The 19,952-nt window shown below is 45.3% G+C and overlaps 1 protein-coding gene across 1 annotated transcript; it reads left to right on the top strand.

Annotated features, from left to right (window-relative positions):
* The first annotated feature begins 783 nt into the window (after positions 1 to 783).
* Positions 784 to 12,633, top strand: LOC128977074 (transient receptor potential cation channel subfamily V member 2-like). The gene is made up of 16 exons (XM_054394543.1): positions 784 to 870; positions 2,195 to 2,484; positions 3,139 to 3,272; positions 3,621 to 3,773; positions 4,399 to 4,539; positions 5,016 to 5,314; positions 5,748 to 5,924; positions 6,334 to 6,492; positions 6,623 to 6,718; positions 7,253 to 7,323; positions 8,666 to 8,831; positions 9,597 to 9,663; positions 9,751 to 10,058; positions 10,693 to 10,811; positions 11,575 to 11,669; positions 12,430 to 12,633. Exons 1-16 carry the CDS (start codon positions 784 to 786, stop codon positions 12,558 to 12,560), a joined length of 2,493 nt encoding a protein of 830 aa, XP_054250518.1. The 3' UTR covers positions 12,561 to 12,633.
* Positions 12,634 to 19,952: the final 7,319 nt, after the last annotated feature.

Raw genomic sequence — 19,952 nt, 5'->3', positions numbered from 1 at the left:
TGTGGGAAGCCATGAGGTGTTGCCTCTATCCGTGCAGGCAGGGGTTAAGCATTATGAATTTGCAGTAGCCAGCCAGCTTTCCCATATAAGAGCACTGCACTCATTGGCTCTCTCTTTTACTGAGAAATCTATCTAGTCATTTCCTGTGCAAGCCTTTCTTCACTTTGCAAAAAAAACTGTACAGTTGAGTAAATAACAATAATCCGTGGTTATTCCTTCTCACAGGAATCACTTTTGGATTCTCTAATGGACCACCACCAACCAGGAGTTCAACGTTGTGCCATTAACAGGCTGCTAATATGAGTGTGATCTTCTCTGCAGAAGAAGAGGACTCCCACCCATGGATGTAAATAATTTGGGGTCTGCTTTCATGCTTATTGATGCTTGTTGGCATTTGACTTGGTTTCCACCGAGAGATTATTTACCCTCTGAAAGATCGGTTGGGACTCCTTGTCAGATCAGTTCTTGGGTGGAGCTTGCAGCAACTTGGGGTAAGTGCTGAGCTCTTCCTCTTTTGACAGCAGGGCTTTTTTGTGCTGCGCTACTCAAAACGGCTTGGGAGAGTCACAGGAAGAAACAACTCAGTTCTTGAGTAGAGACGTGAAGTTGAGCTGGCAGAGAGTGCTCTCTGTGTTTGCTAGGGACACACAGAGTGCATGTGTGGCTTTTAGGGTCCTTTTTTTGTAAGACCATTTTGCTTTTAAACCAGAAGGTCTGTCTGGACAAGGCTGACAATAAATAAGTCTCTCAGCGCTGTGGAGAGATGGAAACTGCAGCTGAGAAATGATTTTGGGGAAAGGAAGACAGACAAGGAGGAGCAAACTATTGTGGAAGTACAAACAGCCCTGTAAAGGATCGGCAGATGTACCAGTAAGTGTTTTGGGGGAGGAAATAAGCCTGAAAGGGGATTACAGGGTGTGTGCCTGTGTCTGCAGAGGAATGTTTGCCTTTAGAATGCAGACTAAACTGAATGGCTGAATTATCATAATGGTTCAATTTGAAAGCAGCCCTTGGATTACTTGCTGTGAGCTGCATGAAGATGTTTCTTGGCGTTTTCTGCCTGGAACTGTTTCTCTACATCCCAATCTAAGGCAGAATTCTTATGCTATGTCAATTTACCTCTCTGCTGGTACAGGCTATGGAGTCTGGCTGTAGTCCCAGCAAAGGGAGACTTCTCTTCAGAGCAAACCTGTTAACCATTTGGAGGGAGTGCATGTGAATAAGACAGAGTTATTTTAAAAAGCTCTGCCTCAGGTTGGTAATCATGGATGTGCCCTTGCTGCCTCACAAACTGTGTGTGAGTCTGCAGTTATGTGCTGAATACAGATATCTGGATTGGGTGTGGATCTGAGATGCATCCAGGCAGGTATGAAAAGACGTGTCAAAAAGAGTAAGAAAGGAATACAGGACAGATCAGATGAGAGAAGTGGGCTGGATGGGTGCTCTGGTGAATACTGATGAATACTGATGCAGATCTTTATCCAGATTTTCTCTTGGGAGAGCTGTGCCCTGTTCAGGCTCCGAGGGCTGTGAGTGTCCACATGGCAGCTGGGGTGTGTGTTTACCTGAGCTGTGGAGCTGGAAGTTCAAAGCCTGTGCTCACATAGATGACCAACAGCTCCAAACACTGGGGAGATGCCACTCATTTTGCCTCTGGATGAAATGTGAGAGTGCAGCAGGGGAACATAACTGGTGGATGTGTTTTTCCCTGCAGAAGCAGCATAATGCTTACCAACAGCGGACGTGGACAAACCTATCGCTGTTCCCAAGGTGGCCTGCAGTTAGTCTTATCTTTTTGGCCACTTGGTGGGTAGCCTGTATTTGCTGCAGTGAAACAAGAACAATGATCATAGCCTCTTAAAGATCCACTTTCTTTGCCTTTTATGTAAGGAACCTGTGCTGCTGCCAACAGGTGAGGTCATCTCACAAAGGGGCTTCAGATGTTCTGCAGACAAGTTGCCTGTATTTCATGAACTGCTTTTGAACTTCTTCTCCAGTGGTACCTTATTTAAGGCCTTGATCCTTTATTCAAACACTCCTGTTGTGCAGAGTTTTATTGAATCTCTCTCGAGGAAGCCACAGTCAACTGCAGGAATGTTGGAGCTGGAAACACATTTCCTCTCTGTGCCACACCAAACTCATCCTAGGTTTATGAACAAACTGTGGAGATTCTTCCTCTCCCTTGCAGGTTTAGTGTCCCAGTGGGGAACATCTTTGGTGGTCTGCAAAACCATCTCTACTAGAAATGGCTAACTTCACAAATGGGCAGCCCAGCCCAGGTCACAGGAACAGGTTGATGGGATTGCTAGAAACAGATGACAGTATCCAGGAGGATAAACCTGCATCTAGTAAGAAGGAAGAAAGATCAGGACATGGCAAGAAAGGAGAGACACGACCCTTGGAGACGCCTTATCAGAAGGAGAGCAGTGACTTTTCTCCTAAAGTCAAGATTAATCTGAACTACCGGCCAGGACTTGTCAGCAAGTGAGTAACTGTTGGTTGTTTGTTAGAGGTGTGATCCCTGTTGCCCTGTACTGATCCTGCTGGTAGGGACCTATAGACTTTACAAAGTTTAAACTAAAAGTGACCATGTGAGACTATTACAGATGTGTGGGGTGGTGATTAAAAACAGAAAGGAGGTTTGTTAGCCCTTTCCATAGGAGGTGTGTGTATGGGGTGTGTTGTGTGTTGTGGGTATGTCTGAACTAACACTGAAGAAGCCAAGTTGGGTGTAAGAGCAGCTTAGAACTATACAACCAAACTGTTTTTGCCAGGGTGGGGTGTAAACCAGCTCATGGAGTGCTTTACACCATGTGATGGGACTGACTCTGGTCCTGCAGCTATCTTGGGCTTCTCTGTCTTTGTGCTCTGGATACGTTCCAGGGGTACACATCAGACTGGATCTGGGAAGAGCTCCAGCTGATGGAAAGAGCAGACACATAAGAGGATTCTGGGAAATGACTGTCTCTATTTTTCCCTTGACTCAAAAATAAAAGACGTGGTTTTGTTGGGTTTTTTTCCTTTTCCTGACAAACATTTCTGTTTCCCTCCTTTCTCTACACTGTCCCACTGGAACTTATTGCACACTCTTGACTTCCACTCTCCAGAACTTCTTAACACTTTGCATTTCTTCCGTAGCCAAAAGGACCCAAATCGCTTTGACAGGGACAGGCTCTTCAGCGCAGTCTCCAGGGGCAGCCCCGAGGCACTGGATGGTTTACTTGAGTACCTAAGGAGGACCTCCAAATTTCTCACCAATTCTGAGTACACAGGTAGATTCCTGCTCAGCACTCCATGGACAGGCTTGGCAGAGGCAGTGTTTGTTAATGTAGGAGGGAATTTGTTTGTTTGTTAATCTGCTTGAGGGAAGCAGAGCAACCTGCCCATGGTTCTTCACTTTCTCCAGCCTTCTGCCCATTCTTTTATTTTCCTAGTGTCCACCTGAGGATTGTATGATATAATTATACCCTAAGGCTTTTGCCTCTATTGCAGGCTAAAAGTAAGAAAGACCTTTGAAATAATTATTGTATGTGGTCCTACAGTGACAGTTAATTTCTTAATCAGGTAGCACAGATGTGTGCAAAGTACTTGCACAACTCTCAATACTCTTTTTCTACTAGATGCAAAGACTGGCAAGACCTGCTTAATGAAAGCCCTGTTGAACTTAAAAAATGGGAAGAATGACACAATCCCACTTCTGCTGGAAATAGACCGAAAGACACAGAATCCCAGGCCACTTGTCAACGTCTCATGCTCCGACTCTGACTATGGAGGTAAGGTTTCTGTTCTGATGCTGTGGCAGAGCAGCTTCTCCATTAGAAAGGTGAGATGTCCAAATACAAGGGAGAAGAGGAGATCCAGAGCTCATGCAGCACTGCAGCTGCAGAGCTCTGGGGCACTTACAGTAAGTGCTGATTCTGGCACTGCATCTTCTTCAGCCTTGAATTACACAGTCCTGAAACTATGAAACCGAAATAATACATATTTAATGACCCAAGAATATGAGAGGGTTTGCTCAGGAAAGCTTAAAAAGTGTGTCTGAAGGTGACAAAGCAATACTATATTGCTGTTAAAGCATGACTTCTGCTGTTTGGGTTATTTTTTTTAATAGCAGTTGTCTTTATCCTCTCAGAGATGCTTAGAATCTTTGAGCCAGGGAGGGCTAGTTGCCTGGTCTTGTGTTCAATTTCTGATAGTCTTGAGCCTTGTTTTGTGACTCAGTGTTTGCAAGGTGCTTTTCCACTGAAAGTTGTGAAAAGTCATCAGCTGCCACCCACTCCCTGCCCAGCACTGAGAGAGACTGCAGGATTGCTCTGCAGAGCATACAGTGATTGCAGAGTCCTTTGCCTGTCCTCTCTGATAGTGGCACTCAGTGACAGGCTCTGCCTGTTTCCTCAGGACAGACAGCACTCCATATTGCCATAGAGAAAAGGAGCCTGGATTTAGTGAAAATTCTAGTAGAGAATGGAGCTGATGTCCATGCCAGAGCCCATGGGGAATTCTTCAGGAAGAAGAAAGAAGGAGTTTACTTTTATTTTGGTGAGTCAGTGTGGAACATCTTCCTTTGCTTTTTTTTATTGCCTTAGTACTGTGTGTGATGCCACTAATTCTTAGCTGGGTTCACCTCTCTCTGTGTGTTTTGCCATCTCTACTGTGCTGTAATCAGTCTCTCAACTTATTTGAATGGCAGCATCCTGTCACAGCCTGAGGTGTTCAGTGAGCATTTGCCATCATCTTTGAGTTTGTGTTTAATCTCATCTGAGGGGCCTCAGACACAAATACTTGGTTAGTTTAGCCAAGTTAGGAGTCTTGGAAAGTGTTTCAGCTGCCCTCACAGACAAGGAGTAATTGCTTACTGCAGAACACTTTCTGAGTCTAGAGACACTGAGAAATAATTTGTTGTGTTCCAGTGGTAAAACTATGTGCTGTTTTCCTAGAATTGCTTTCTTTTTCTCCCTTTAATTCTTTTTCACCCCTTTATGTTTCTCCTCCACATACTGTCCTAATCTCTTCAGGCGAACTCCCCCTCTCCTTGGCTGCTTGTACCAACCAGTTTAATGTGGTGGAATACCTTCTAAACAATCCTCACCAGAAAGCCAGGATCCAGGAGCAGGATACACAGGGCAACACAGTCCTCCATGCCCTGGTGATGATTGCAGATGACACTGAGGAGAACACCAAGTTTGTGAGCACAACATACGTTGAGATCTTGAAGGCAGGCGTGAAGGTTGACCCAACGTGTAAGCTGGAGGAGATAGTGAATTATGATGGATTAAATCCTCTGCAGCTCGCAGCCAAGACAGGCAAAGTGGAGGTAAAGACAACTAGATGGAGTCTCTGGGGTCACTGAGAAACAAGGAAGGCTGTAATGTGCATTCTCAGCAAAGCAGTGGGGTTTGACAAAGGAGACTCTTGCACCCAACCCTTAATAATGATGCTGAGAGTGGCAGCACCACGGGAGACAATAAAGAAGGCCTTCTCCAGGCCATTCCAGTTAGTGTCCCACAGCCAAGACAGCTGGTCTGGGCCAAAATTGGTTCTACTCCTGGAACTGCTGATACAAAATGTAGTTAGATTGCCTCTTTTTACCCAGATGGTTTGGTGTTTGGCTATATTGAAGTGTGTAATGCAGAAAGGCAAACATCTATTAGAATTGGGTGTGATTTGGGAGTGATTGGGTGTGATTTGGGTGTGCTTGTGTCATCCTACACCTTCATCACATCCACATCTTTCTGGTTTCTCTGCAGATTTTCAGGCACATCATCCAAAGAGAGATCAAAGACCCAGTGTACAGGCACCTGTCACGCAAGTTCACTGAGTGGACCTATGGCCCCATCCATGTGTCTCTCTATGACTTGTCCTCTATAGACAGCTTTGAGGAGAACTCTGTGCTGGAGATTCTGGCATACAGCAGTGACACACCAGTGAGTGCTTTTACTAGAAGTCAGAGACAGCAACATTTCTTTCTGCCTTTCTGTAGTGTTGCTGTGTAATCATGCAAATCACGAATGTGGTGTTTCACCTGATTGTCCTTCTGGGAGAGGAAAGCATGATGGAAGCATTTGCATGTTTTATTGTTTATAGCCTCTGACAAATGGAGAGAAATTTGTGATCCTTTAGTTGTTCTAACCTGGGTGTGTCCAAATTCCATGATGAAGCCAAGCAGAAATAGCTTCTTGTGGGATGGTTGATTTCTTTCACGCTGAAAGGGCTGATGGAATCAACCCTTAGCAATCACCCCACTGAACTCCAACCCTGACAAAGAGAGTCCTCTGGTGAATCTGCATTCTGCTTGACACATAGGTACAGGTTTTATTGTTTGTTTTTCCATAGAATCGTTACAAGATGGTGGTTTTGGAGCCACTGAACAAACTGCTTCAGCAAAAATGGGAAACGTTTGCTTCCAAGAGATTCTACTTCAGTTTTGTCTCATACTTGTCATTCATGATCATCTTTACAGCCATTGCCTACTATCAACCCTTACGGGTCAAGGTAGGGCCAACCTTCTTTTATCTGGGAAGGCCTGGATGGATGGGGCTGAGTTGAAAAGGTGCAGGGTGGTTCTCCTCACTGCCTCTGCCTGTCTAACAGTGAATTTGGGGTTTCTGCTTTTATCTTGCAGCCTTCATTTCCAGTGGAGTTCACAGCTGGAGGCTTCCTGTGGGTCTCTGGACTGATCATTATCTTGCTGGGAGGCATTTATCTAATCTTTGCTCAGGTATGGGGATCTCCTGTCTAGTTTCATTGTAATAAAGGAAGAGAAGGAAACTATCAGTGACATGGAGGCAACAAATTCAGTTCTCCTGACCTTAGGATATGTATGAGTGGATGGCAGGAGGGAATCCTGCTCCAAGACACTGGGAATGTCAGTGGGACCTAGCAGTGAGAGGGGGGAGACACAAGCCAGGTTGCTGGGCAAAAGGAGGAATAGATTCACAACAGCAAATGATTAAGGGAGACTTCTGTGATTTATGGTACTGAAATGCATCCTTGGCATTTAATGCAGCCTATTAATAAAGACATGGGGCTAAGCCATGATTCAGCCTTTGTTTATTCTTTCTTGTTATAACTAAGGCCCTTTTTGAATCTTGGAAGGATGGCTGGCTGAAATTTGGGATCTTAAAAATTAAAGCATGAAGAGGAGCTTATGGAGCAAACCTTTCCCCTGAGCAATAGGCTATGCTGGGCAGGAATCAATCTCTGGCACAGCCTGGGGTTTGATGAATGGCTACCATTGATTTCTCTCTATCAGAGTCTGTACTTGCGGAGGAGACGCCAGTCCCTGAAGACTATGTGTTCTGACAGCTGCATTGAGATCTTGATGTATGTCTCTTGAGCTTTTTACACAATCAAAGCATGGGTGAAATTGGTTCTCCTCTGTGTGCAGCTAAGTTGCCCTAACACTGCTAGAGAGATGGTGAGCAGAAAAGGAAAGACTGATTCTCTGCTGCTGTCTCCTCTTTCCATCCCTTCCCTGCTTGCTTCTCCTACCTGCTGCATATTGTCCTAAACCTACGTTGGGTTTGCTGGGTAGGCTCAGTCCTTGGATTTGTAGCAGGATAGAGTGAAGGTCAGACCCTCACTCATGCCACAGTTAAGAACATGTGCTTGTTAGAAAAGGAACTCTGGTTCATAATCATGCTGCCACTGTGGCTCAGAGCTGGTTGAAAGGAAAAGAACTCGGTTTGCTGAGGGGAAGTGTGTAGAGATCCATCTGTGTGCATGTCTGTGTGCATGTCTGAGTCTGTGTGCATGTCTGCGTGTGCATGTCTGTGTGCGTGTGTGTCCATGTCTGTGTCTGTGTGCATGTGCTTGTCTGTGTGTGCATGTCTGTGCGTGTCTGCCTGTGTGCATGTCTGTATGCATGTGCATGTCTCTATATGTGTGTATCTCTGTGTGTGCATGACTGTGTGTGCACGTCTGTCTGCATGTCTGTTTGCATGTGCATATCTGTATGCATGTGTGTGTGCATGTCTGTGTACACGTGTGTGCATGTCTGTATGCATGTGCTTGTCTGTGCATGTGTGTGTCTGTGTGTGCATCTCTGTATGCATGTGTGTGTGTGCATGTCTGTCTGCATGTGCATATCTGTATGCACGTGTGGGTGCATGTCTGTGTACATGTGTGTGCATGTTTGTATGCATGTGTGTGTGTACATGTCTGTCTGCACGTGCATATCTGTATGCATGTGTGTGCGCATGTGTGTGCTGTGTGCGCATGTCTGTGTGCACATGTGTACATGTCTGTATGCATGTGCTTGTCTGTGTGTGCATGTCTGTGTCTGTGTGCATGTCTGCATGCATGTGTGTGTCTGTGTGTGCATGTCTCTGTGTGTGTGCATGCGTGTGTCTGTGTGCATGTCTGTGTGCACGTGTTCCTAAGTGTTAACGTTTTTTTCCATGTAATACCAGTTAGGTGAGTTGCATCAAGCAGCTCAGAGTTTCCATGCTGTGAGATGAATCTGTTCATAACAAAGCTGCAGCAGTTTGTGTGTCTGGTTACAGCAGGATTTGCTTATATAAACTGTGCCTGATTAACTGCCACTTTACATGCTCCATGTAGCCTCATAAAATGTCTTTGCTTGTCCTTGCAAAACAGAACAGATCTGCAAATGGGCCTTTTTGATGAGGTGAGTCATTGTGTCACTCATTCTATCTCTCTCCAGCTTCATCCAGGCTTTCTCATTGCTGCTGTCAGCAGTCCTGTATGGTGCAAGTTCAGAAAACTACTTGGTGGTGATGGTGGTCTCCCTGCTTTTGGGGTGGGTGAACACACTGTACTACACCCGGGGCTTCCAGCGCACTGGCATCTACAGTGTCATGATACAGAAGGTCAGTACTTGGGTAGAACTGTGTATGAAAAGCTTTTGGGTGTGAGGAAATGTAACAGTGTGACAGTTTTAAACCATCACAGGAAATAACAGAAGTCCTGCAGTTTATTCTCTGAAGACCGTGAAAACCATAAATGGAATCGATGTGCTGACTATGAAAGCAAAGACATTGCAGGAGGATGTTAGATCAGTGTCTTCAAGGGATACAGTTGTGGCACACCACTAGTTTGCTGTCCTTGAATATAGCAAGTGACAGCAGCTGACACCTGTTTGTCATAAAACAACTCATATCTGGAAGTCAAAATCAGTGCCAGTTCTGTTGTTGTGTTTCCAAACCCATAGAGGAGTGTGGGACTAGAAAGCCAAGACAAAGCAGAGGTGAAATGAGGTGCCAGGAAAGAATTCTGCTCACCACTTGTGTGAAACCCAATGGAGGGTGAAAAGGAAGAGATAGGGGTGATGAAACAATTTAAAACCATCCATACTGTTATTTATTATGATATTTCTTTCTTTCCAAGAGCCTATTCATAGAAACATAACATCAAACTTGTTCATGTAGTACTCGCAGATTAAGATACCAATGATGTTACTTACCTGAGAAAGCAATATAACATGTACTAGTAGTTTAAGAAGCTGGATAAAAGCATTTTCCAGCTTCATTTCAGTGCTGTTGCTGGGGGTTGGTTTATGATGTGTACAACAGGAGATCCTCCTGGTGATTTCATGTGAGACAAAGAATGGCAACTCCTCCTCATCTGTGTTTCAGATTATCTTGAGAGATCTGCTGCGTTTCCTCCTGGTTTATATGATCTTCCTCTTTGGCTTTGCTGCAGGTAAGGACCTTCTCAGCATTATGTTGTAGGCTGGGCTGCAAGAATTGCATTTTTCTGAGGAAGATTCAAATCCTGTTTTTCTCCTAGCTCTGGTTACACTGATGGGGGATGCTCCTTCGGTCTCTCACAACAAGTCACTTGCTCATCTGGAAAGCACTGGCAGCCATGCTATGTATGGTGGGCTGCTGAGTGTCTCCCTGGAGCTCTTCAAGATCACCATTGGGATGGGTGACCTGGATTTCCAGGAACACACCAGATTCAGATACTTTGTCACGTTCCTGCTGCTTCTCTTCGTGACCTTCACTTACATTCTTCTGCTCAACATGCTGATTGCGCTGATGAGTGAGACTGTCACAGATATTTCTGGTGACAGCAAAAGTGTCTGGAAGCTGCAGGTGAGGAATGGAGAGGCTCAGCAGTTAGGTCATGGCCCAGGCTCCTACTTGAGTCTCATAGCATAGAATCATTAAGGTTGGAAAAGACCTCTAAGATCAAGGCCAGCCACCAACCCAACACCACTGTGCCCACTAAATCATGTCCCAAGGTGCCATGCCTACATGTTTTTTGAACACCTTCAGGGATGGTGACTGCACCACTTCTCTGGGCAACCTGGTCCAATGCCTGACCACCCTTTCAATAAAGAACTGTTTCCTGATGTCCAGCCTAAACCTCCCCTGGTACAACTCGAGGCCATTTCCTCTTGTCCTAATCAGAGAAGAGAGTGCCTGTCTTGGACCTAAGCCTCAGCTGTACATGAATTTGCCACTCTGGGGGTAAATCTTGACATTGTTTTCAGATGTATTTAAAACTGATGCTGTTTGCATGGCCACCAGCCAGTCCAGACCCACATGCATAAGGAACTTGGGAGGGTAACTGACTGGTGCTATTACACTAAGGAGCACTTTGAGACTGGGTTCCAACATGATTTTCCAAGTCTAAGTAGTTTCTGTCTGGGGCAGATTTAGTCCAAAGAGAGGGTCTGGGCTGTGTGTGCTTTGTTTTCTCCCTGACATGGGCATCTTCTTTCAGAGGGCTATTGCTATCCTAGAAATAGAGAAGGCTTGGCTGTGGCGCCAAGGTGGGAAGAGGAGATCTGGCTGCTTGGTGTCAGTGGGCCTCAATAAGAAAGATGAGAGGTGGTGTTTCAGGTAAGAGGGAGGTACCATTGCCCCTTGTAATGCCTAGTAATCCCAGGATTCACAAGGTGGTATCCCTGGACCACCAGACGGAATTTCAGCAGTGACTCAACAGAGTGACTCGACCACGTGTTGCTGGCTACATGCAAGTTGGTTGGTGACTGCAATGATGGAAGTGTGAGAGCTGGCTGAGCCACTGGCATTGTCACCAAGACATGCTGTCACCAAAAGATGTCCTGTGCAAGTGGTTATGGTGCCAGGGTGTCTGCAATGATGCCTTCTTGCTGCTGCCAGTGTAGCTGTGCCCAGAGCAGGCTGTGGTGGGAGGGATGCAGGCTGGTGGCTCCTATTCTCAGGAACATGCAAGACAAGGGAGCAGCACCCTTCCTCACATACAGGGGCTAGGAGAGCAGGTGAACCTTTCTCCACCCAATGAACCCAGCTAGAGGCAGCACTTCTGTAACTCTAAGATGTTAGGGAGCACATATAGAAAGTAGAACCTAGGAGCCTCCTCTGTGTTAAGCACGTTCCTTGGGAGGAACTGAAGTATTTCAAACAAATAACAGAGACCAGCACACAATATGCAGGAGGTGAAGATACTTAGGCTATAGAAGATCTGTACTCAAAGAAAAGCTCTGTAGGAAGTTGTTGCTGCAGCCAAACCATTAGGATTGTGTTGGCAGGATGAGCTGGGTTGGCATGCTGCAGGACAACGAGGTATGGCCTGAAAAGCTGTGCTCTGTGCATCAATGTCTGTTCCATTTTATCTCTCCAGAGTAGAGGAAATTAAATGGACAAACTGGGCAAAGGACGTGGGAGTTCTTAAGGAAGAGCCTGGAAACACCAATGATTCAGAAATAAATCCAGAAGGTAAATTAAATAAGGGAGATGGAAAAAAATATTCAGGATCCTTTCAGCTTCCTGCTCAGCAACTACTCCTGGCATGTTACTGTGCTTTGGATAACAGAAATTTTAAGCAGGCTAACCTGCAGATGAAATTGCTTCCACACAGCATCCCTCAGTGGTAGCAGCAGCACTTGTGAGCTGAGAAAATAAAGAACCAGAGTAGGTATGGACTTGGTCAGTGTTTGGGAATGACTGATGAGAACAAAGGAGATGCCATTCCTACTTACCTCTGGTAGAAATGGGCAGGAAAAGCTGCTGAGAAAAGCAAGGGCTGTGCTTCCCTGTGACTCAGCAGCACAAGTGCTTGGTGGCTTTTCTAGGAAAAGTGAAATTGAGGCCCACTCATACTGAAAGTGTCAAAACCACAGGGCTTTGCTAGCACAACCAGGGCACTGGCAACTTTGTCAGATCCTGCCTAAGATAATTGTGTTTGCTTCCCTTGTTACACCTGGCAAGGAAATCTGTGGAAAATAGAGAGCTGCTGCTTTCTCTAGAAATACTTTTTCAGCCTGGCAGAGCTTGGGCAGAAGCTCCACCAACTTTAACCACAGCCCTCAGTTCTTCAGCATAGATGGCAGTTTTGTAGGAGTGGGGAGGTTGCAACACTTGAAATACTACCTGTTGTATCTTGGGTTTTCCCTAAACCTGCACCCTTCTGAAAACTGAATCCCTTTGTCAGCTTCCTGCTGACAGGGGGCTGCTGTTTTTATGTCTCCTGCTGCAGAGACAAGATCATGGAAACGGATGCCACAGAAACAACTGAGATCAGCTGCCTCAGAGGAGCAGTCACTATTGCAGTCCCAGCTGTCAGCAACTGAGATGATGCCTCTAGAGGGACAAAGCAGAAATCTTTAGCAGGTTTTCTGAATTGCAGTCTTGCTTCCATCCTCAAAGGAGTAGTTCTTCCTATAGCAGCTGGAAGAATTGAAGGCATTATCAGTATTAAAGTGCATTTCATTGAAGACTCTGGTTCAGCCTGTGGCTTTAAATATTTTCATGCACTTTATTCCTTAATTTCTGCTGAAGAAACTATTTTTACTCAACTTTCTCTGCCTGACACTTTCTTATTAGTATGTCTAAAGGTACAGGAGCAAGATCCCAGGGGCAGTGGGGAGTGGTCTTTGGGAAGGCAGTGCTTTGAGCTGTATAGAAACAATGCTGTTTGCCATAGAGAAGCAAAAGATGGAGTGACCCAGCTAAGAATGGGTCAACCTGTGTTGCTTTTGTCACAAGAGACTGCACTGGAATGCTTTGGAATAAAGAGTGTTGTAGAGGCATCAAAAGTTGCTAAGGATGGAGTTGGCTTCTGGGCAAAACACGTCAGTGAGTGATGGGAGTGGACAAACACTCAGTCTTCAAGAGCCACACTGAGTCTGTCAGCACCTGCAGTGCTGAGTGTTTAGCCCCCATCAGAATTCCCATTTTACACTGTTACAATGAAATCATTTCCACAATGTGCACATTTGCTTAAGAGCACATTAATGATGTGGATTTCCTCGACCTGTAACTTCACATGGTGAAGTTCTGAAGCATCTGCCTCTCACAGGTTACTTTGTAGGGAAGAGCAGCAGAATCCTGCAGGTGGCTTCTGAGAGGCAGATGGGCCAAAATGTGCTTAATGTTTCCTGTCAGCTCTAGTGGGCACCATCCTGTCTTGCTGTAAACAATTGCAAGGAGCTCATTGCTTTGTGTGATGTGCACACTGCCTCAGGCAGGGTGGGGAGCATTCGTTAAACTTTGTGGAAAGAAGATAAAAATGGGTTGTCTGCCTCTCAGCCCATCCTGAAAAATCCCAGCATGCAGCATTTCTCTGAACTGTCAATGCCTCATCTTTCCTTAACTGAAAATCTTCATCCTTGGATATATTTTCGGAGCTTCATCCTCTCTCCAAAAGGAAGAGATGTGATCAGTGTGGAATATAAGATCACATTCCTGATTATATTTCCCCCAGCACTGTGCTGACCTCACTGCTGTGCAAGTTAACTCTCTGCTTTTCATGGCCTCATGTCAGTTTATGCAGCCACATCTGAAAATGTCACAGCTGATGTTGCACTGGGTGCAGCTTTCATGCAGGGAATGGCAAGGGACAACCCTGAGCAAACTGCAGGCTACAGATGTTGACAGCACCTTTCCTTCAGTAAGATAAACTCTGCAACTCAAGATCTCCTGTCTCTGATTTCTGCTCTGAGCTAGTGGAAGTAGGAGGTTTGTCTTTTGGAGACAATCATCTTAGTCCTGTTGCCTACCTCATGCACATGGCTGGCAGCAAAAGCTCTGCTTTTAAAACCTACTCCCTGTCACCTCAGACAGGTTCTTCCCTCGTGCTGGATAATTCCTCTGCAGCCTCTCTGCACTGAGTCTTTGAATTGTAATTAACTTTTCTCACTCTGCTTCTGCTTTGCGAAGCATTCAGCTGCTTTTTCCATCTATGGCTTTGTCCTAAGTGTTCCCAAGATTTGGCAAGGTGCTCATATTGCACAAAGGGATCATCTGGCATATGGTAATCTATTGCTGTGCTTGGTGCTTTGCTGTGGTAGGGACAGTCTGAGATTCTCAAGAAATGCAGAGTCAGATCTGCCATCCCTGCCTGGAATCTTAATACTCAACAAAGGAGAAATCTGGCTTTCCAGAAATGTTTTTGATAGCTGTGACAGCTTGCTTTCAAGATAAACTGCCTCAAGCCATTCCTTGAACCTGCTTCTCTTTAAATCCCTCTCTTAAGCTTGCAGTATTAATTTTATCTTTTGACCTGCATCAAGAATGTTCTTAAACATCTACTGTCTGCTGTAAAGCAGGGCTGTGGCATTCCTGGTGCTTCACAGTCATGGCACAGACCACCAGTCCCAGTCCTCTTTAAGCTCATGAGCAAAGGATGCTGGACACCAGACAGGGAAAAGCACATGCAGCAGACAGATATGTCAGGTTGGTCAGAAGGTTTAGAAGTGGCCATGCTGTTGGACAGCACATTTGATGTGCTATGAAAAAATGGAAACTTTTGAAGAGTTAAAACTTCTGTGCAGTGAGAGGTGAGGCAGCACCATGGAGATTTGTATCAGTAACCTTCCAGGTTTCTCTATCCTTAATGCACGCAAGGCTTCTCTTGGGTGTCCCCATCTGAACCACTTCCCATTTTGGTCATGTTACAAACAGGACATTGGTCTGGGATCTATTCTGAGGGGTGTCTGTGGTTCCTTACAAGACAAAAGACTTAGGTGCTGCTTCATAGCTTTGGAGGCCAAACAGGATTTTTAGGATCTTCATATCCTAATATTTTGTCAGGGAACAGTTCAGTCATTTACTCAAGAAATTATCAGGAGATGAGGTGGCCTCTCCCTTCTGCCTCTTGTGACAGGCAAACTCATCTGCAAGTGAACCCACCCTATGCAAATGGAGAGGCTTTGCAGGACTCTCATCTGAGAGAACAGAAAGCTCGCACAACTGTCAGTGAAGAAGCAGCTGCAGTTTCTGTCCTCTATCTGCTCTGTAAGTATGAGCCACAGAGACTCTGAAGGCCCAGCCATGTCATGAAGAAAAGACAGCAGCAGCTCTGGTTACTTCCCATGCAGAGTTATGGATGCTCAAACCCTCCTCACGGTGGCTGGGTCAAAGCTGCTTGGTTCCTGTTAGGGTTGGGAGATGAATGAAGACCTTGTTGCTTCTAAACTTCTGCTCTAGTCAAGCACACTTTGCTTGGCCATTGCTCCCTGTGGCCTCTCTGCTGGCCTCCAAATGCTTCCTGCTCCACAGTGATCTCTCTCACCACTTAGCTGTGCAGTTCTCTTAATAGAAACTTCATGTGTGGTTTGTGTGGTCCCAAATCCTCTCCAAGACCATTTTCATCATGGGTGTAGGTGGAAGCAAGACTCTCTTGTTGATTGAATGCTTTGCACAGTTTATTGTTGTGGGTTTTTTCCCACTCTGCTTTGTTCAAAGCATGCTCTGGGGCTGAAGGTAGCATGAGAAGTGTGTCTGTGTCTCTCTTGATTCCCTGGGAACTCTCTTCATCTCCTTGTGACCCCACTTGCAACTAAGCATACTTTCCATTGCCTCTGCAGCTAGCAAAAGGAGTCTTTGAAATGTGACAAGCAAAAGGGCTCAGACAGAAAACAGATGCTTTATGTAAGTCCACACAAGCTGCAAAGAGCTATTTCTGAAGCCATGCAGACAGCAGATTTCTTAGCTGGACTGTTTTGGGGCTAGCCTTCAGTTTGATTCTTCTTTGCTGTGTTATCAAATTCCTTTTTTTTTTTTTTTCCCTCTGTGTCTAAAAGAAATATAAAATTGGGGGGGAAAAAGCCATTTAAAAATAAAACTTCCACTTTGCAACCTCACATCTGCTTTAGCAGCAGGAAGGAAGTGGAGCCAGACAGGACTACACAAAGCCTCAGTAAGGTGTGGCTGTGGCTGCTTCAAGGCTGGCACCCAAGTGTTAGTAAAATCTGAGTGTGAAGAGAGTTTTCTTCACTTCCTCTTTTGACATAATATTTGTTTTTCCAGTTTGAATTCATGATGTGTGGGGTGCTACAGCACTTCTGGACTGTGAGGATGGTTCTCAAGTGTTGTTAAACACAGGGACTCTAAAAGAAGCGAGTTTCAGGCAGCTAGGAAGTGCACTCTTTTCTGAGAATGCCTGGGAAATTTACACTTCTAGGCAAAGAATCACATTTCTGGAATGGCTCTCTTCCCTCTCACCACCTTCCAGAAGGATTCTCTGTGCAATTAACTCTTCTGATTGCTCAGCATTTGCTATTTCACCTCATTTAACACTTGTAACCACCCCACACTGCATCTAAAGAGTGCTTGCTACACAGCACTCTGATAGCATGAACTATCTGGGAGTAATCCTGTGCTAGGCTGACCCAGACTGGGGTCAACATTCCAGAGAAACAAGGGATCAACAGAAACCAAGGAATTGTTAGTGGAGGGGAGAAGAGACGTGCAGAGTCCCTGAACATACCCTGGGCATCCTGCCACGAAATGTCAATGTTTCTGACACCAGCAATACACAAAATAAAAGGGGAACACCAAGTGCTCTGTGTGCCTGTGTGTGAGGGCAGGAGGAGAACCTCTTGCATAAAAACATTGCTATGAGGAGCATCTGAGAGCTGACATCTCTCTTAAATCCCTGCTGTGAGTTGACTTGAGTCAAGCTGTTGGCACATCTCAAAGTAATGTGCCATGTCCATGGAGCAGGCACGAAAGGACAGTGTGGACAATGCAAACACAGACCCTGGTGGCTTTTCCAGATAGATCCTGTTGCTCTTGGTGTACTAAAGGTGTTGATGGACAGAAATGGAGATACTGCTAGAAATGCCTTTTAGTAGCAAGAGTTTAGCTTTCAGTGGGTCTTTGCATCTGCAGTTTGATTGAAATGCTCACCTTGAAACCTCAGCTAGGGAATGCACAGCAGAGTCTCAGCAAACACAGAGAAGTGCAGACCTGGGGGAATCAACAGAGGTAGAGAGCAGCTTTTGCCTGGTCCCTCCAGTCCTTCTCCTTCCTTCACCTTGAAGCTGGGAATGATGAGATTGCTGCTGTATCTGCTCTTCCTGATGAGTGAGTCTTTGCTCTCTATTTACATATATTAGAAAATAAAAGCTGTAGGCTGAAAATAAAATAATTTCTGGAGATTCAGATTGGTCCCTTAATGTAGAAGGTTCAGGATGTTGTGGAAAGTCTGCAATGTTTTTTTCTACTGTTTCAGCAGAACTCATATGTGTGGGGTTTTGTGGTTTGGGGGTTTTTTGTTTGTTTGCTTGGTTGGTTTTTTTTGACAGAGTTTTATTGTTCAACCTTAGGAGGAGAAAAGTAGCTGCCAGGTGAAATGAGTCTTCTAAAACATCCCAAAATACTCCCAAGTACAAAATTACAAGATACATTTGGCCTTTTATATTTGTTATTTGTTTATCTGTTTGCTCATAGTTAGGGGATAGTAGACTGTAGGTCAGATTTTTTTATGTTCTTCCCTTTCTAGCATCATATTTCAAACACACCTTGGCTTAAGCCTTGAGCAACCTGGTCTAGTGGGAGGTGCCCTCTCCATGGCAGGGGGGTTGGAACTGGTTGATTTTTGGTGTCCCTTCCAAGCCAAACTATTCCATGTATCTACAAATAAATGCTCCTTTGGTTCCACATGATAGAATTTCTGTTTGCCTATTCCCCTTTCAAAGGTGTCAGTGCTCCATGTGCTTACTCCAGCTGTATGGAAAGAGCATTACCCCTGAAGTATTCATTTCATGCTCTGATCAGCCTCACACACTTCCTGACAAGCTTAGTGCTTCCAGTGTGTTTGGGGAAAACTTGTGATGAATGTTATTCTTTTAATGAGATGCCCATCAAAGTTCTCTGCAGCTTGCTTTGCTGGGATTTTAGGCTTAGCAGCAAGATTTATGCTCTGCTGCTTGCCTTATTTGGTTTTGACTTCTGCATGATGTATGACGATGTCTTACTTCTGCTCCTAGCTTGGTTCTCATGTTTGTCATTCCACTGAGTAACTCCCAGCTTTGTAAACACATAAATAACAATAATAAAGAGTAAATAAATGCCCACAGAAGTTACTGATATGTTTCCAAATCTTGATGGTTCTTGATTTGGCTCATGCAGAACTGAGGTGGAATCATTGCTGAGGCTCCTATCCTTGTGTGCTTCTGTAGAGCTTTCCTAGTGCAGCCTCTTTTTTTTTTTTTTTTTAATTTGTGGGTTTCACTGATGAAAGTGGCAGTGCAGAAAAATGTAGCTGTCTCACCTGGCAGATCTTGATTATTCTTAGAATGAATCTGACAGATCTGTGCTGAGCATCTGAACTCGAGAGGGAATTTATCTGCAGGGTTGGCTGTTGGCTACCCGGCACCATTTGTTTTATTTCTTCTCTCAGTTTAAGTAGAGTGCACTTAATTTCAATAACTAAAGTGCACTCTGAGTCATCTCTGTTGGAAATCCCTGTCAGAAGGGAGCCAGGAGCAAAAAGTTGAGCTAACTGGGCTTTGCAGGGTGGCAGCAGCAGAACTCTGGCAGGGTTGAGCATCCTCTGGTTCCCAGGACAAGCACCTGAGCGAGGTTAGGTCCCTGCCCAGAATTTTGCTTTTTTGCTGCCTGCTTGAGAATTGTCCCTCACTTCCCAACCAGATGAATTTTCCAGGGAGCTTGTTTGGACATATCTGAAATTCTGGTTTTGTTTTAAAGGAAGTTTGCTGGAAGCCTTTATAAACGTGTGTTATGGTTAGGTTGATACAGCAGAGACACACAGAGCACCTCTGAGGGAATTTGGCCATTTGAAGTGGGGAACTGGGATTGGCAAAGCAAGGCAGTAGTGCAGGGTAATCTGCCTACACCCTGAAAGGGCTCCATACCTTGTGCTTGGGTATGGCACATTTCAGGAGTCAGAAGCAAAGACCAAAAGCTCCCACTGTTTGCATGTTTCATGTCATTGCTCCAGTTGTGGCATTTCCCAGCCAGGCTGGGAAAAGACATAGAATCATAGAATCAGTCAGGGTTGGAAGGGACCACAAGGATCATCCAGTTCCAACCCCCCTGCCATGGGCAGGGACACCTCACACTACAGCAGGCTGGCCAGAGCCTCATCCAGCCTGGCCTTAAACACCTCCAGGGATGGGACCCCAACCACCTCCCTGCACAACCCATTCCAGGCTCTCACCACTCTCATGGTGAAGAACTTCTTCCTCACATCCAGTCTGAATCTCCCCACTTCCAGCTTTATTCCATTCCCCCCAGTCCTGTCACTACCTGATAGCCTAAAAAGTCCCTCCCCAGCTTTCTTGTAGCCCCCTTCAGATATTGGAAGGCCACAATAAGGTCACCTCAGAGCCTTCTCTTCTCCAGACTGAACAGCCCCAACTCTCTCAGTCTGTCCTAATAGGAGAGGAGGAACATGGAATTGATTGCATTAAAAACTAGAGTCAGGAAATACTCTGGATGGAACAAGGGCAGAATTGGACCTCCTGTTAGTACATCAGAGGTTATATAAAAATGCTGGACTGTGTGCTTAGATACAGACTCAACCCACAGCTTCTGCAGCTGGACTCTGGGCACTCCAAACAAGGATTTTAGGTTGGAGTAACTCATAAAATCCAGATTTTGTACTTTTTCTAGTTGTTCTAGTTTCCAACAGAGACAAAGTTTGTGATTGGAGTCACTTGGGCTTGCTCCTGAGATCAGTGTGAAGTTGCCAAACTTATAATTTGGTTGTCAGAGGGTTGGTGATGAAGTGGAGCACAGCTCAGTGCTTGG

This window comes from Indicator indicator, chromosome 30, assembly GCF_027791375.1.
Source record: "Indicator indicator isolate 239-I01 chromosome 30, UM_Iind_1.1, whole genome shotgun sequence".
Taxonomy (NCBI): Eukaryota; Metazoa; Chordata; class Aves; order Piciformes; family Indicatoridae; genus Indicator; species Indicator indicator.
Note: the sequence above shows the minus strand (reverse complement) of the source record. Positions and strands in the feature narration are given on the sequence as shown.

Excerpts from the sequence above, each read along its gene's own strand:
- LOC128977074 (XM_054394543.1), top strand. The coding sequence starts at position 784 with ATGATTTTGGGGAAAGGAAGACAGACAAGGAGGAGCAAACTATTGTGG. Across the intron at positions 3,273-3,620 it reads CACCAATTCTGAGTACACAG|ATGCAAAGACTGGCAAGACC; the intron begins GTAGATTCCTGC and ends TTTTTCTACTAG. Across the intron at positions 10,059-10,692 it reads AAAGTGTCTGGAAGCTGCAG|AGGGCTATTGCTATCCTAGA; the intron begins GTGAGGAATGGA and ends ATCTTCTTTCAG.